General features: G+C 49.9%; 1 protein-coding gene across 1 annotated transcript; it reads right to left on the bottom strand.

Annotated features, from left to right (window-relative positions):
* Positions 1 to 7,058: 7,058 nt before the first annotated feature.
* Positions 7,059 to 10,894, bottom strand: Cyp26a1 (cytochrome P450, family 26, subfamily a, polypeptide 1). Its single transcript, NM_130408.2, is given in 7 exon segments — positions 7,059 to 7,590; positions 7,843 to 7,995; positions 8,665 to 8,799; positions 9,461 to 9,619; positions 9,698 to 9,988; positions 10,247 to 10,471; positions 10,663 to 10,894. Coding segments are annotated over 7 exon segments (1,494 nt in total). The 5' UTR covers positions 10,852 to 10,894; the 3' UTR covers positions 7,059 to 7,248.
* Positions 10,895 to 12,756: the final 1,862 nt, after the last annotated feature.

Below are 12,756 nucleotides of genomic sequence, written 5' to 3'. Positions count from 1 at the left end.
CCTCGGGGGAGAGCACGTGCTGCATAGGGCTGAGGACCTGAGTTCAACCCCTACAGCCCACGTAAAAGTGGGAGGTGAGCATTGTCCTCCGCCTTCCATATACACTCAGTGTAGCAAGCACACACCACAAACAACAAATACTTAAGTTTGCCCAAGCATTAGCACTGAAAGTCTTAACTCCTAGACAAAGCAGGAGAGCTTGCCACCCAGTGATTGGATTTGCTAAATCAGAGTCAGGACACAGGGGCCTGGAAAAAAAAAAATAACAGAGTGAAATTAGCTTATGGGAAATATTGACAAGCTGAAAAGTTTAAGCATCTCAGAGTATCTCAGGCTTCTCCCAGGACCCTCCAGTCTGTAACCCTGGACCACATGGCTCCTGAGACTCTGTCTACATGAGGGTTTTCCATTGTCAGCATCGTCAGTAAGCAATGGGTGACAAGGATAGTGGAAATAAAGATTTCTCAGAAACAAGGCAAAAACACTTGAAGGAGAAGGAAGGAAAAGCACCCGTGCCTTTATTTGAACATACCATGGCAGCCGACCTCCAAATGGTCCTGGGGGTTCCCAGTTACAGAATCACCTAAGGGGACAGCTCATCCATGTCACCAGCAGAATGCTGTCAGCATAATAAAATGTGACTTTCAAAGTTAGGTGACAAAAGATATGAAGGCCTCTATCTTGCTCCTAGTTTGCGATCGACTGTTCTGAGCAAGGCCAGCTGCCACGTGTCACAGAAACTCAAGTCTCTGTGGAGAGACACAGTGAGGAGCAAAGCCCTCCTGTCAACAGCCTTATAAGTGTGCCATCTCAGAAGACAAACCCTTGGAGCTCTGCTCAAGGCTTAGGTGACTTCATTCCTGGCCAATGGGAACCAGCAGAACCTCTCAAATCAACTCTTTCTTTAAAATATAAAGTTTTCACGTTCCTTACTCTGTATGTACAGGGGTCAGGTGTTCTGTTTGCATATATAATGCACCATCTGAGTGCCTGGTGCCCTCAGAAGTGAGGAGAGGTTGTTAGGTCTCCCGGAACTAGAGTCACGAACAGTTGTGAGCTGCCATGTGGTTGCTGGGAAATGAACCTGGGTCCTCTGGAAAAAGCAGCCTGTGCTCTCGACAACAGCCATCCCTCCAGACCCTCAGACGAACCCTTGACAGAGCCTTCGAAGAACCCATCCGAGAACTAAAATTCGAGAAGATTCAAACTAGCCGCTAATAAGGCCACAAACAAGTTTCATTTTGCTTATGTAGTAAAAAAATAAATAAAAGTCTCCAGTTTTTTAAAAAGCCATTCCCAAGTAAATCAGAATGCCCAACACCCGAAATAACTGAAATCCCTTTAGACACCAAGGTCTTCGTGCCTACAGATGAAGAACAGATCACTGCCTACATCAGATGGTACCTGCACTCCCCGTGTCTGCACATTAACCACCTGGTTCTGGGTATATCACACCGACTGGCCCTGCTGACTTCAAGCTCACAGATCAGAATTGCTTTCACCGGTGAACCTCTGTGTGATCCCTGGACCACCAACGTCGGCATCACTAGGGACCAGCTACCAATGTAAATTCTTGAGTTATTGCAGAAAACCTAGGGTGGGGCCAATCTGTATTTCAATAATCTGTTGTGGGCATGCATCCTACTATACACTCACATCTCACAAGCAAACGTTCTTGCCTCCGTGTCTTAGTTACTTCTCTATAAGGAGACAGCATGACCAGGACAACTTATAGAAGAAAGGGTTTAGTGGGGGCTTTCTGTTTGAGAGTCTGAGTACAGGAAGCATGGCAGCAGGCATGGGGCTGTAGCTGGGAGATTATGTGTTGAGACAACAATCAGGAGATAGACAAAAGCCAACAGAAATAACTTTGAAACCCATCCCCAGTGACACATCGCCTGTCAACAAGACTACCCTTCGAATTCTCCCCAAACAGTTCCACCAACTGGGGACCGATCGTTCAAATATATAATAAGCCTGTGTGAGCTATTCTCATCAAACCACCACACTGGGCTCCAAAACAGGTGATCGGACAGCTCTACCACAGAGCAGGCTCAGCCACTAGCCTCACCCGAATTGCCAGCAAACTGTACCTTGGGTCAGGCTTTGTGGAAAATTCACTGTGGCTGCGAAGCCCCAACTTCTCGCAGCACAGTGATGAGTAGCTCTCTGAGGTATGAACAGAGCAAGAATCTGTACAATTCAGTCTGGAAGGGTCTCCTTGCCTGCCTTCTGCCTGACGTGAATAACGAATGAACTTCATTTTGTTCTTTGTTGTTTTCTTGTTCAAATTGAACAAATCCTACAAGACTCTCTAGTTCATATTCTCTGCTGTAACCTAAGGGTTCTTGGGATCCTGAATTTTCCCGGTTGTAGTCTTGGGCACTCAGGAGTACATACCCACAGTCCTTCTTCCAGCCCTAAAAGTCAGCGACTAGTTGATACTAAATGATTTTTCCACTTCGGAACCCAAGCTCCCTCGTCTAGTATGAAATAGGTCTCTGCTGCATTGGGTGGCGTTGCTACACTACATGAACTCACTGGACTGTCTTTACTGAATTTATTTTGTCACCTTATAAGCAGTACGCCTCATCCTCCTTCCCAATTCAAATGAATGCACTAGTAACTTCAAGTTAACAGTCTGGAAGCATCTACTGTTACTAAGTAAACAGAGATTTCTAAGCCCTCAACGGACCAAGAGTTTGGCAGCTGAGGGAAATCTTACAATGTGGGGCAGTTTTTGTACTGAAGTGATGTGGTTACAAATATTGCAACATGATAACTCTCACCCAGAAAACCCACCACGCAGTCCAGAGCTAAGCCTCCGCCCCTGTTCCAGGGTTCTAACTGGAGTTGACTCTACTTCAAAGAAAGGAAAGCTTGTTTGGCCAAATACCCATGGAGCACTGGCTTCGGAATGTAACATGCTGTTAAACCACACCGTGCAAGCGTGCGGCCACTGAGATTTTCCAAGGATGAAAGTTTCACTTTTCAAAGAAAAACATGGCACCGTGTAAGTCGAAGAAACACAAAGTAGATGGTGTCCAGAAGCACTCTCCCCAAAGAACACCTACTATGTGTGATCATATTCTGACGGGGAATAAGAAATTATATGAGTTGACTAAATGCACATGATTAGAATGAGGAAAAGCATTTCCTGACCTTGGGTAGCATCAGGAGATAGAAAGAAGGGAGTGGTGGGGTGGACAGAGTCCTGTGTTAGTGCCCGACACTGTAGGAAGATGAGAAACAAGAACTATCTGAGGCATACTGGACCAAGTGGTCACCATGAGACAGCTGGAAGATGTTGGGTATTGGAGCAGACACAGAAATTGCAGGTGGATGCAACAGATCACAGGGTACTGGGTGCCCCTGTTCCTCCACCTCACCTGGTCCTAAGGCAAGAACGGCAGAATGAACTGGAAGAGTAGAGAAAGGGAACCTGTCTCCCAAGACTGTTATTAATGTGTACTTCAAAGGGGAAGGAAGGTGTCTGAGGAACTGAACTAAAACAGGGTGCAGTTTCAGAGCTTTGCAAATGTTTGGCTGTGGAAGAGAATGGGAGAGTCATTTAACCCATCTTCACCACCCAGCTTGTGTTTGACTGTCCCTGCTGACAGGGAACTTGCTCCCTCCCCAGATCACAGGCTTCATCAGCAAAGGACTCTGGCCACTTCTTCCCACGCTATCGATACCCTCCTCTGGCTAACCTCCCAAGCAAATGCTCTGCTCAGAAAGACAGGTCTGAACCTGTATTTACAACAGTTTTGACCTGTTGATTGCAGAAGCCACCACAACCTCTCTAACATTTTATTTTGCCAGGTGTGCCCGCCTTTAAGGCACTCCAGAGGCTGAGGCAGGCAGATCTCTGAGTTAGACGCCAGCTACACAGTGAGCTACAGGTCGGCCAGGGCTACATAGTGAGATCATGCTTCAAAACAAACATATGGGGGCGGGGAGGGAGGGAGGGAGGGAGGGGGAGGGAGAGAGAGAGAGAGAGACAGAGAGAGAGAGAGAGAGAGAGAGAGAGAGAGAACAGGTACCCTTGGAAGTCAGAAGAGACTGTCTTCTGGAGCTGAAGCTACAGACTTTTGTGAGCTGCCCGGTGTGGGTGCTGGAAACTACACTTGGGTCCTCTGATCTTAATAGCAGAGCTGTCTCTCCAGTTCACGCAATGCCTTTTCTCAAAGGATGGTTCCAGAACTGAGTTCAGGCCATCTAAACACTAATTAGGTTGCCCATGTTTTCTTGGAAAACTGGTGTAGCATAGCATAGATCAAAATATGAATGGTGTGGGAAATCCTGGAATCCAGAGTCCACAGGCTGTCGTTGGCTACCTCTGGAACTACATGATGGCCTAGGTGAACCTAGAGGATGTGATCCCTTCCAGAAAGGGCACGTCTTTTGTGGAGTGCTTGCTAAGTTATTGGGTTACCTTCAGCTTCTCACTATCTAGGGGTGAAAGCAGCCTTGACCCAGAATGTGTCAACTTTTGATTTCATGGTCACTGGTGGGAAAACCAGTGCCCTGGGCTTGGCATAGAAGGGAGAAGCCCGCCCCCTTGTGGACATCATGGGGTTTGCCAGATGCAAAAGCCCCAAAACCACCATAAGGGATAGGAAGGATGAAGCCAACACTGTGTTCTCTCATCGCGCCAATTCACCTGTTGCTTATGAAGGAGTTGTACTGTGGCAAGGTAGAAGGGGTGGCAGGATACTGGAAAAAGATAAAGTTAGATAGTGACCCCCTCAGCTACAGAACATTGGCTACAAGAATAGGCAAGCTGTTAGAAAAGGGGTAGGGGTGGGCAGAAGAGACCTCAGAAAGTTTTTTCTGATTCCAGAACTCCTGGTGTGTCTCCTCTGGATCTCCAAAGTCTGCTAAGACTGCAGTCCTTCAGCATGTGGAAGCCCTCCCCTTCACGTGCCTATCCTGGTAATGATCTGTGTGGTTGATGACACCACACCCCTGACTGAAGGCAAAGGCATAGGAATTGACGAGGGCAAACACCGAAGGAGGCAGAGGGGTCCAGTCCAGTGTGGTGAGCCCACCTAGTGATTGCAAGTTCCCATCACTGTATGGAGCTGTGGGAGCCCCAAGAGCTGTTTCCTATAGCCATTGCCCTTTTCCCACAGTTTTGGCCATGTCTACCTCATTTCTCATACATAGGTACTGACCCACAGTGCCATAAACATGCTTGTCCCAGACAAGCGTGGCCCAGGCTCCCTTCGTGTCTGTTCAGTCGCTGTCATACCACACACCTTTGCTCAACACCACAGCGTTGTCAGAGGCTGCCCTAAAGATGTAATTCTGAGGAGGATTCTGGACGACAGGACTGAGCTAAAGGCAGCCTTGGGAAACAAACCTTGAGCACCTTCCTGAAAATTCTCCGGGGGGGGGGGGGATTAAGGTGGCTTTTAAGAAGTTGAATTATATGTCAAAATGGCTGGAGTTTCTTACAGAACTCAGCTCATGGAGATTCATAGTCCTCCAGTAACCAAAGGCATTGCTGTTAAAAGCTAATCACCCTTCAATAAAATGCAAAGTGTAAAGAACCTGTGATCATTGGTGCCTTCAGGCTCAAATGCCTGATCTGCAAAGATCCAGGGCAAATGTTCTGAGCAGGGTGGGCTCCGTTTTCCCAGGACTGAAACTTTGGCAGCTTGTCTCATCTCTTTATGTTGTAGCATAAGGCTCCGATAGGGCACTGTGAGTTACTCAATAAGCGCTCTAAATATCAGAAGCTCCAACAGTAAGTACAACCCACGTTCTACCCAAACACTAAAGTCAGGTACATTATGCAAGTCTAATCGTGGACAGAAAGCTGTTCAAACACCTATTTCAGACCACCCAGTTCCTGTGACATTGCCAAATTCCCAAATTGTAATGAAAATTTTAAAGTCCAAAACCTACAAGCCATCAGAAGTTCAGCAAGCAGGTTGTGCCATTTCAAAACGGGGAATGTGCTTGCGTAAGCAAGTCACCGTGGCTAACCTTTCTGGATTGAGTTCGGCCTTCAGTTCAGAAACGTGGCCATGCCAGGGTCAGAACTGTGACAAAACTGCGCTTTGGAGGAGGTTAGCCAAGGTTCACAGGGTCATGACTGGGTCATTTTATCAGTCACGTCGGACTCAACCCTATTGCCAGAGATAGATAAAAACTTTATCTGTCAGCCAGCTAAATCTGCTCCTGCTGCCTCATTTTGAATCAAGGAAGCCTGGGCTCAGCTTATCTAAACCAGCCATTCCCAGCGCTGCTTTCCGAAGCACCTTCTAAGGAAAGGTGACAGGCCAGTGGTTTTCTCCTCTGTTTCATTTTGGGCAAGAACTGTCCATAACCAGAGGGACTGGCTCTATCTTATCTAAAGCATCAACTTCAAAGAAGAGTTCTGCCTCTGTATGACATGGATTCATTATGCTGATTTAAATGTTAGATATGCTGGCCCCTGTTGCTCTAGAATGATGCTTCCTGATGCACCCGTGCCCGTTACCTCCCCAGAATCTTCTCTCTCTCTAAAGTAAAACCAACAACCACCACCAAATGACTAAATCATCCCAGGTTCAACTCCCAAAAGCACCAAAGGAAAAGAATCTAGAATTAACTTTGGGCTGAAAAGGAGGGGCTGCACCTTAGTGACAAACGGCTTGCCCTACACATTTGAGGCCTTTGAACAAATCCCCAGCACCATGAAAAATGTAAATAAATAAATAAATGTAATATAATTAGCCTCGATACAATTTCAAAATAGGAAATCTCAATTACCTTAGAAGAAGTTACAAAGATACCTTTGGGTCAGCACACACATAATAATGCATATTGTCTGACGTGGAGGAGAGAATTCTGGTTTCATTCTAAATCATTTTAGATACACAAAGTACAAACATTGAACCGGTCAGATTTCCTAACGGGTTTTCTGTTGTTGGTGTTTTGTTCTTGTAAGACAGGATCTCTGTAGCCCAGGCTAGCCCTGAATGCCTGATCTTCCTGCCTCCACCTTCCTAGTCCTAGGATTGCCACCATGGGCAGCTTGCCCACAAGAATCTTAAAAAGCAAGGAAAGCACTTTAAAATTTTACTTTATTGGGAAATCATACAAATTCATTATTTTAATATTTAAAGACCATGGGGCTGTAGTAGAGACATATAAATATTATACTATACATTTAGAAATTAAATAAAGGCAACATGACACTATTTAAAAAAAAAAAACAATGTACACTTCAAATGAGTCCAAGAACTGAAATAGCTGTCAGATATCTCCCTGGAAGTGGGTGAATCTTGCAGGAAGATTGTCCACAGGGTAGACGGTGGGGCTTGTCTTCATTGTAGGAGGTCCATTTAGCAGCTGCCAGTCACAACGTCTGGCCAGCTCCACGGTAAATATCTTAAGAAGAATTTTTGCAAACTCTTTGCCTACGCAGCTCCGAAGGCCTCCTCCAAATGGAATGAAACTGAACCTGGAGGTGTCCTCTGGATGAAGCGATGTAAATCGGTCGGGATTAAACTCCTCCTTGTTAGTGAAGCTGTCTGCCACGTCATGGGTGTCACAGATACTGTAAATAACATTCCACCCCTTGGGAATCTGGTAACCCTGTTTAGAAAAAAAAATAATGAAGTCCTAAGAACCGATGAGTCAGGCCCTGAGCGTGCAACAATAAAATAGTCATCACCAATGTGGGGGACATTAAAAGAGGAGAGCAAATGGGCGAATCTGTTTCCATTACCACAGGAGGCAGGACAGTGTCAAGGGCAGTGAGCCACTGCTCTGTGCAGCTGATGCCCAAAACCATAGCAGGGTGAGCAGGGTGGACAGGGTGGGGGGTGGGATAGGAAGAGCACTCACGTTCAGCTCAAAAGTCTTCAGAGCCACCCGAAACCCTCCCGGAACCGGAGGATTCAATCGAAGGGTCTCCTTAATAACACACCCAATGTATTTGAGCTGTTCCAAAGTTTCCATGTCTAACTTGTCCTCGTGATGGCTCTTGCAAAGTAAGCCCTACAGAAACAGACACAAAAGTGAGAGAGTGATTCGTGGGCACTCCAATAAAATCTGCCCAGCAGGACTCAACTGTTAACTAAACCCAAAGGCTTCTGGATGGGAGGGAATGGGGGGGGGAGGGGGAGCTGCTCATGGCCATTGGTTTCCACACTTCCTCAGCCTAAACCCAACTATTTTCACCTAGGCAATGTTGCTGGCCAGGTATGAAGGGTCATCCCTGAGCCCTCACCAACACTGACCACTCTGACCAGCTATTGGCTCTAACCACACTCTTCATGGTCTTGAACCGGTGAAGGAGAACCTGGCAATCTCTACGGTTCTGAGAAGGTAGAAGAGGAAGGGGGGAAGGAGGAGGAAGAGGAGGAGGAGGAGGTGGAGGAGGAGGAGGAGGAGGGGGAGGAGGAGGAAGAGGAGGAGGAGGAGGTGGAGGAGGAGGAGGAGGGGGAGGAGGAGGAGGAGGAGGAGGAGGACAAGCACAGGGGCAAACTCTGCCCAAGAGAGATCCCAGTACAAAGAGCTGTCTTTATAAAATTCATTAGGCACAGTTTTTCCCCAGTCCCACCTAGCCCTCCGGCTTTTCACCCTCATAGTACGGAGTGCAAACTTACATACTGGTGGGGGGCGGGGGCAGTAGAGGCAAATAGGGAACCTCTAGAATCCTCCTACCTTGCTCTTTATCTCTTCTCGAACTTTTTGGAGGACATGTGGGTAGAGTCCTAGGTAGGTGATCAGTGATGTGGCTGCACTGGCTGTAGTTTCATGGCCACCAAAGAGGAGCTCTGTGGACGATTGTTTTAGTGCCTAAGGATAAAGCCGGAAGTTTATACAGATCTGCGTGCAGTTTACAGCACTGTCACAAAGAACTGACCCGAGAATATTGCATGGAAGTCTTCATGGGTTTTGCTCATAGAAAGTCAAAGACTGCAAACAAAAATGCAAAACTCCCTTAATCCTACTCTTCCGTGAGTTACAGTCATGATTTTACTAATCCTCACCAACGTTCTTTTAACCTTTGTAAATGAAACCTGCCCTTTGAACTTTGCCCTTTGCCCTTTGAACTTTGGGACCTTCCCAGTTGCTCAGCTTCCCTCTTCCCTAGCTCTCAAGACCAATGCTTCCCAATGCTGCCAGCCTTCAATTACGGTTCCTCGTGTTGTGGTGACCCCAACAATAAAATTATTTTCGTTGCTACTTCATAACGGTAATTTTGCTACTGTTATGTATCGCGATGTAAATACTGGATATGCAGGATGCTCCTAGGCGACCCTTCGGAAAGGGTTGTTTGGGTCGGCGTAGGGGTCGCGACCCACAGGTTGAGAACAGCAGCTCTAGACCTAGCCCCAACAAGCACTTGAAAGAAGCTGGGGGTCCTGACAGGGCTTTGGAGACCCCCCCCCAGAAAGTGTGTCTAGAAAATCGGAGACACCCCCGACTCTTGGCACCTTTTAAAATCGCTTCTCACCTGCATATCCAGCCTCTCTCCTCTCTCCCATGAGTGCTCAATCAAGAGCTGCAGTGCGTCCTTGCAGCCCGCATCCGGCTCTGCGGCCTGAAGCCGGCGGATCTTGGCCCGAATGTTCTCCTCGATGCGCGCGTGGATAAGGTTCCGCGCCTTCACGCCCTGAGCGCGGAGAGAGTGAGGCGGTGAGCGGACGCGGAGCCTTCGGTCCCCTACTCCGACTCCGCAAACCGCCCTTACCCGGTACAGCCCGCTAAAGGGCACGTCAATGGGGAGAGAGAAGAGATTGCGGGTCATCTCCTCGAAAGCCTCCACTAGCTGCTGCTCGTCTTCCCCGCCGCCCGCTGGACCCGGCTCGCAGCCCAGCAGGATGCGCATGGCGATGCGGAACATGAGGCGCTTCACCTCGGGGTAGACCAGGAGGCCGCGCTCGCCGCAGCTTAGCCACTGCTCCAGACAACCGCTCACTTCTTCAGCAATCACTGGCACGTAGCACTGGAGCGCCTCTCGGTTGAAGGCCTGCATAATCACCTGAGCCCGGCAAGGAGCAGAGAGCGTTACGACCCTCTACTAGTCCCCTCAACAACCCCTCGCCTTCCCGGGTACCCTTTCAAGAATCCCCTCCAGGCCTAACACACTTGCTGGCAGGAAAAGTTAAAGTGGATCTCAGATAGAGAGGGTGCTGGTCCCCACCACATAAGGCTAGCCCTCGCCCCGCATCCATTTGTCTGAACCAAGCCATAGAATGAGGTCTCCCTGCTAGCCAAGGAGTTACCACCTCACCCTCACCTTCTTTCGCTGCTTGTGCGAGGAATCATGCAGGTTGGAGAGGCAGCCGGCGCCCAGGATGGTGCGCACCGAAGCAGGCCAGTGCACTGACACCAACCGGTGCTCCCCCAGCAAGATGCGCCGCACATTATCCGCGCCCATCACTCGCACCGTGGGCCGCCCAAACAGATGCGTCTTGTAGATGAAGCCGTATTTCCTGCGCTTCATCTGCAGAAACTTCCTCCGCTGAGAGGGAGGTGGAGGAGAGAGACCCGCAACCCGCATGAGGGGGCGCCGGGGAGCATCTGGCCTCCGTCTAGCCCCTCTTTCAAGCCGTGGTCGCCTCCCTCGCGAGGACAATTATCCCGGCTTCAGCCCAGGCCCAGAGCTGAGGCGGACTCCGGGGAAGCGTCAGGTCCCTTCCCGAGCTCCCTTACCTGCAGCACCATCTGCAATGTTTCCCCAAAGAATGGGAAGCCCATGGTACCCGGGGGCAAGGGGAGAGCGCAGCTGCGATCGCGGCTGCTCACACAGTACAGGTCCCAGAGCTTGAGCGCCGCCAGGAAGAGCAGCAGCGGCAGCACGAAGGTGCAGAGAGCACTGGCCAGCAGCGCCGGGAGCCCCATGGCACGCAGCAAGCCTCCCGCGCCACCTGCCGCCGCCGCCCTCGCTCCGAACCCCGCCGCACGCCCTCTTTATAAGGCCGCCCAGGTTACTGCCCACGTTACCTTGGTCAGACAAATTAGTTCACCCAAAGTTCATCTTTAATTGCGAATCGGGCCCCAAGCTCCTCCCCCCCTCGAGGCGCTGCCCAAAAAATCTTTAACCGTTTGTTCTGCGCCCAGGCAGAGGCGGCGCACTGGCGGCTTCCCTCTGAGCGCGCCTCCTGGGGTGCGGAGCTAGGAACACCTCCCTCCCTGTCCTAGGTGTGCAGAGCTCCGAGTTAACGCGGAGCGGCTGGGGGCGGGTGGTGGGGGGTAGGCTGTGGATCGGGGTTCCAAGTAGCAGGAATATGGAATCCTGGGTTTCCTAGCTGTTTCTCTGCTGTCTCTTCGCTCCAGGTCGGACCAGCTGCCCAAGCTCGAAACCTTTCTATCTCTCCATTTACAGGCGCCTCCTGGACTTTTCCATTTGCTTGGAAAGCGCGTTCAAGAATCACCATTCAGTGGACTTGACCCACAGGCTGAGTAAGTGAGATCCCAAAGACTTCCTGATCTGTGAGAATCCAAGAAGATCCCAGGGCTAGGGTCCAAAGGTCAAGTATGACTGGTGGATCGTGGTCCCTAGCTTTCCAGTGCCCCCCAAGAGAGCCGGCGCATGAAGCCTTGGGAAATCCTGCTTTCGAGTTCAAAGCAAGTAAGCCTCCGGGTCTCTGGGTCCCCAGGCGCAGCCTTGCACACGCCTGATTTCTGCTCTAAGCCCCGGCGGGGCGGCGTATGAAGGAGACCAGAGACTACAAAGTCTACGCTCAGCTGTGGTAATAACGCCAAGCCGGTCCAATTCCTATAGCCCTGGGGTTTGCAACCCCAGTCAAGCCGGGAAGAGGGCCCCCAGACCAGGAAGATATGGGGAGGAAGACAGGAAGGAAACCCAGCAGTCCCTTTTCGCCTGTCTCTTGGATGAGCCACCAGGCTGTCTGTTTCCCCTAGGACAGAGTTGATCCTTTCCACTCTGTCTATACTTCAAGGCTGCTGTGAGTTTCCAAAGGGGGCTTCCGCTTCCAAATGGCAAACCAGGCTGCACTAATAGGGTGGTCTGGTTTCAGGGCTCTAGAACCTTCCCTCTACTCTCCCAGATCACACCCACTGTAAAGCCACGGAGCCTGGTAAGAGGGTTGTTTGGCCCTGTACTTTCTACCACCAGCCCTTGGGAACGTTATGGGAATCCGTACTGGGGAGCGAGTCCAGAGACTGTCGGACTTCAATAGGCAGCTGCTACAGCCCATAGCGGGCCCAGGGGAACTGCGTGGTCCGTGCACACACATACTCGGCTTCCCACGTCCTCTGGCCACACCGCTTCGGGGCTAGCCAGTGCCACACACTGCCTTGGTTTGGGCACTAAACGCACCAGTAGCGCGGAAAACTAACAGAATGACGTGCATTTGTTTAGAATTGAACACGGGCTATAGCGAAAGCATACCCGCAGCCCTTGGGAAGAGTCCATTGCTTTTTGAAAAAAACTTACTTTCTGAAAGCTGATCAATATGTAGCCTTCCTGCCGTGGTCCCTAAATGTCCCCCCCCGGCCCCTCCCCGGGGAGTGGTCATAAAATGACCTCAAAGGTCGTGAGGAACGCACAAACATAACTCTCTAAGCCGGGATGCCCATGGGTTGTATTTCGGGGATTCATTGGCTCCCCTTAACTCTCTCTGAACAGCTTTTCAGAGTCTCTGCCGCTGCCGCTGTCATATCTTGTAATGATTTGGTTATCGTAAAGAATGCGAACCGATTTCTCGCACCGGCAGGAACGCGGATGAATTGTGCTGTAGGTAATTCTCAGAAACCTCGGTCCGCCCCTTTCTGGAGAGCGCC

This window comes from Rattus norvegicus, chromosome 1 (assembly GCF_036323735.1).
Source record: "Rattus norvegicus strain BN/NHsdMcwi chromosome 1, GRCr8, whole genome shotgun sequence".
NCBI classification, from domain to species: Eukaryota; Metazoa; Chordata; class Mammalia; order Rodentia; family Muridae; genus Rattus; species Rattus norvegicus.
This window is presented reverse-complemented; position numbering and strand designations above follow the sequence as displayed.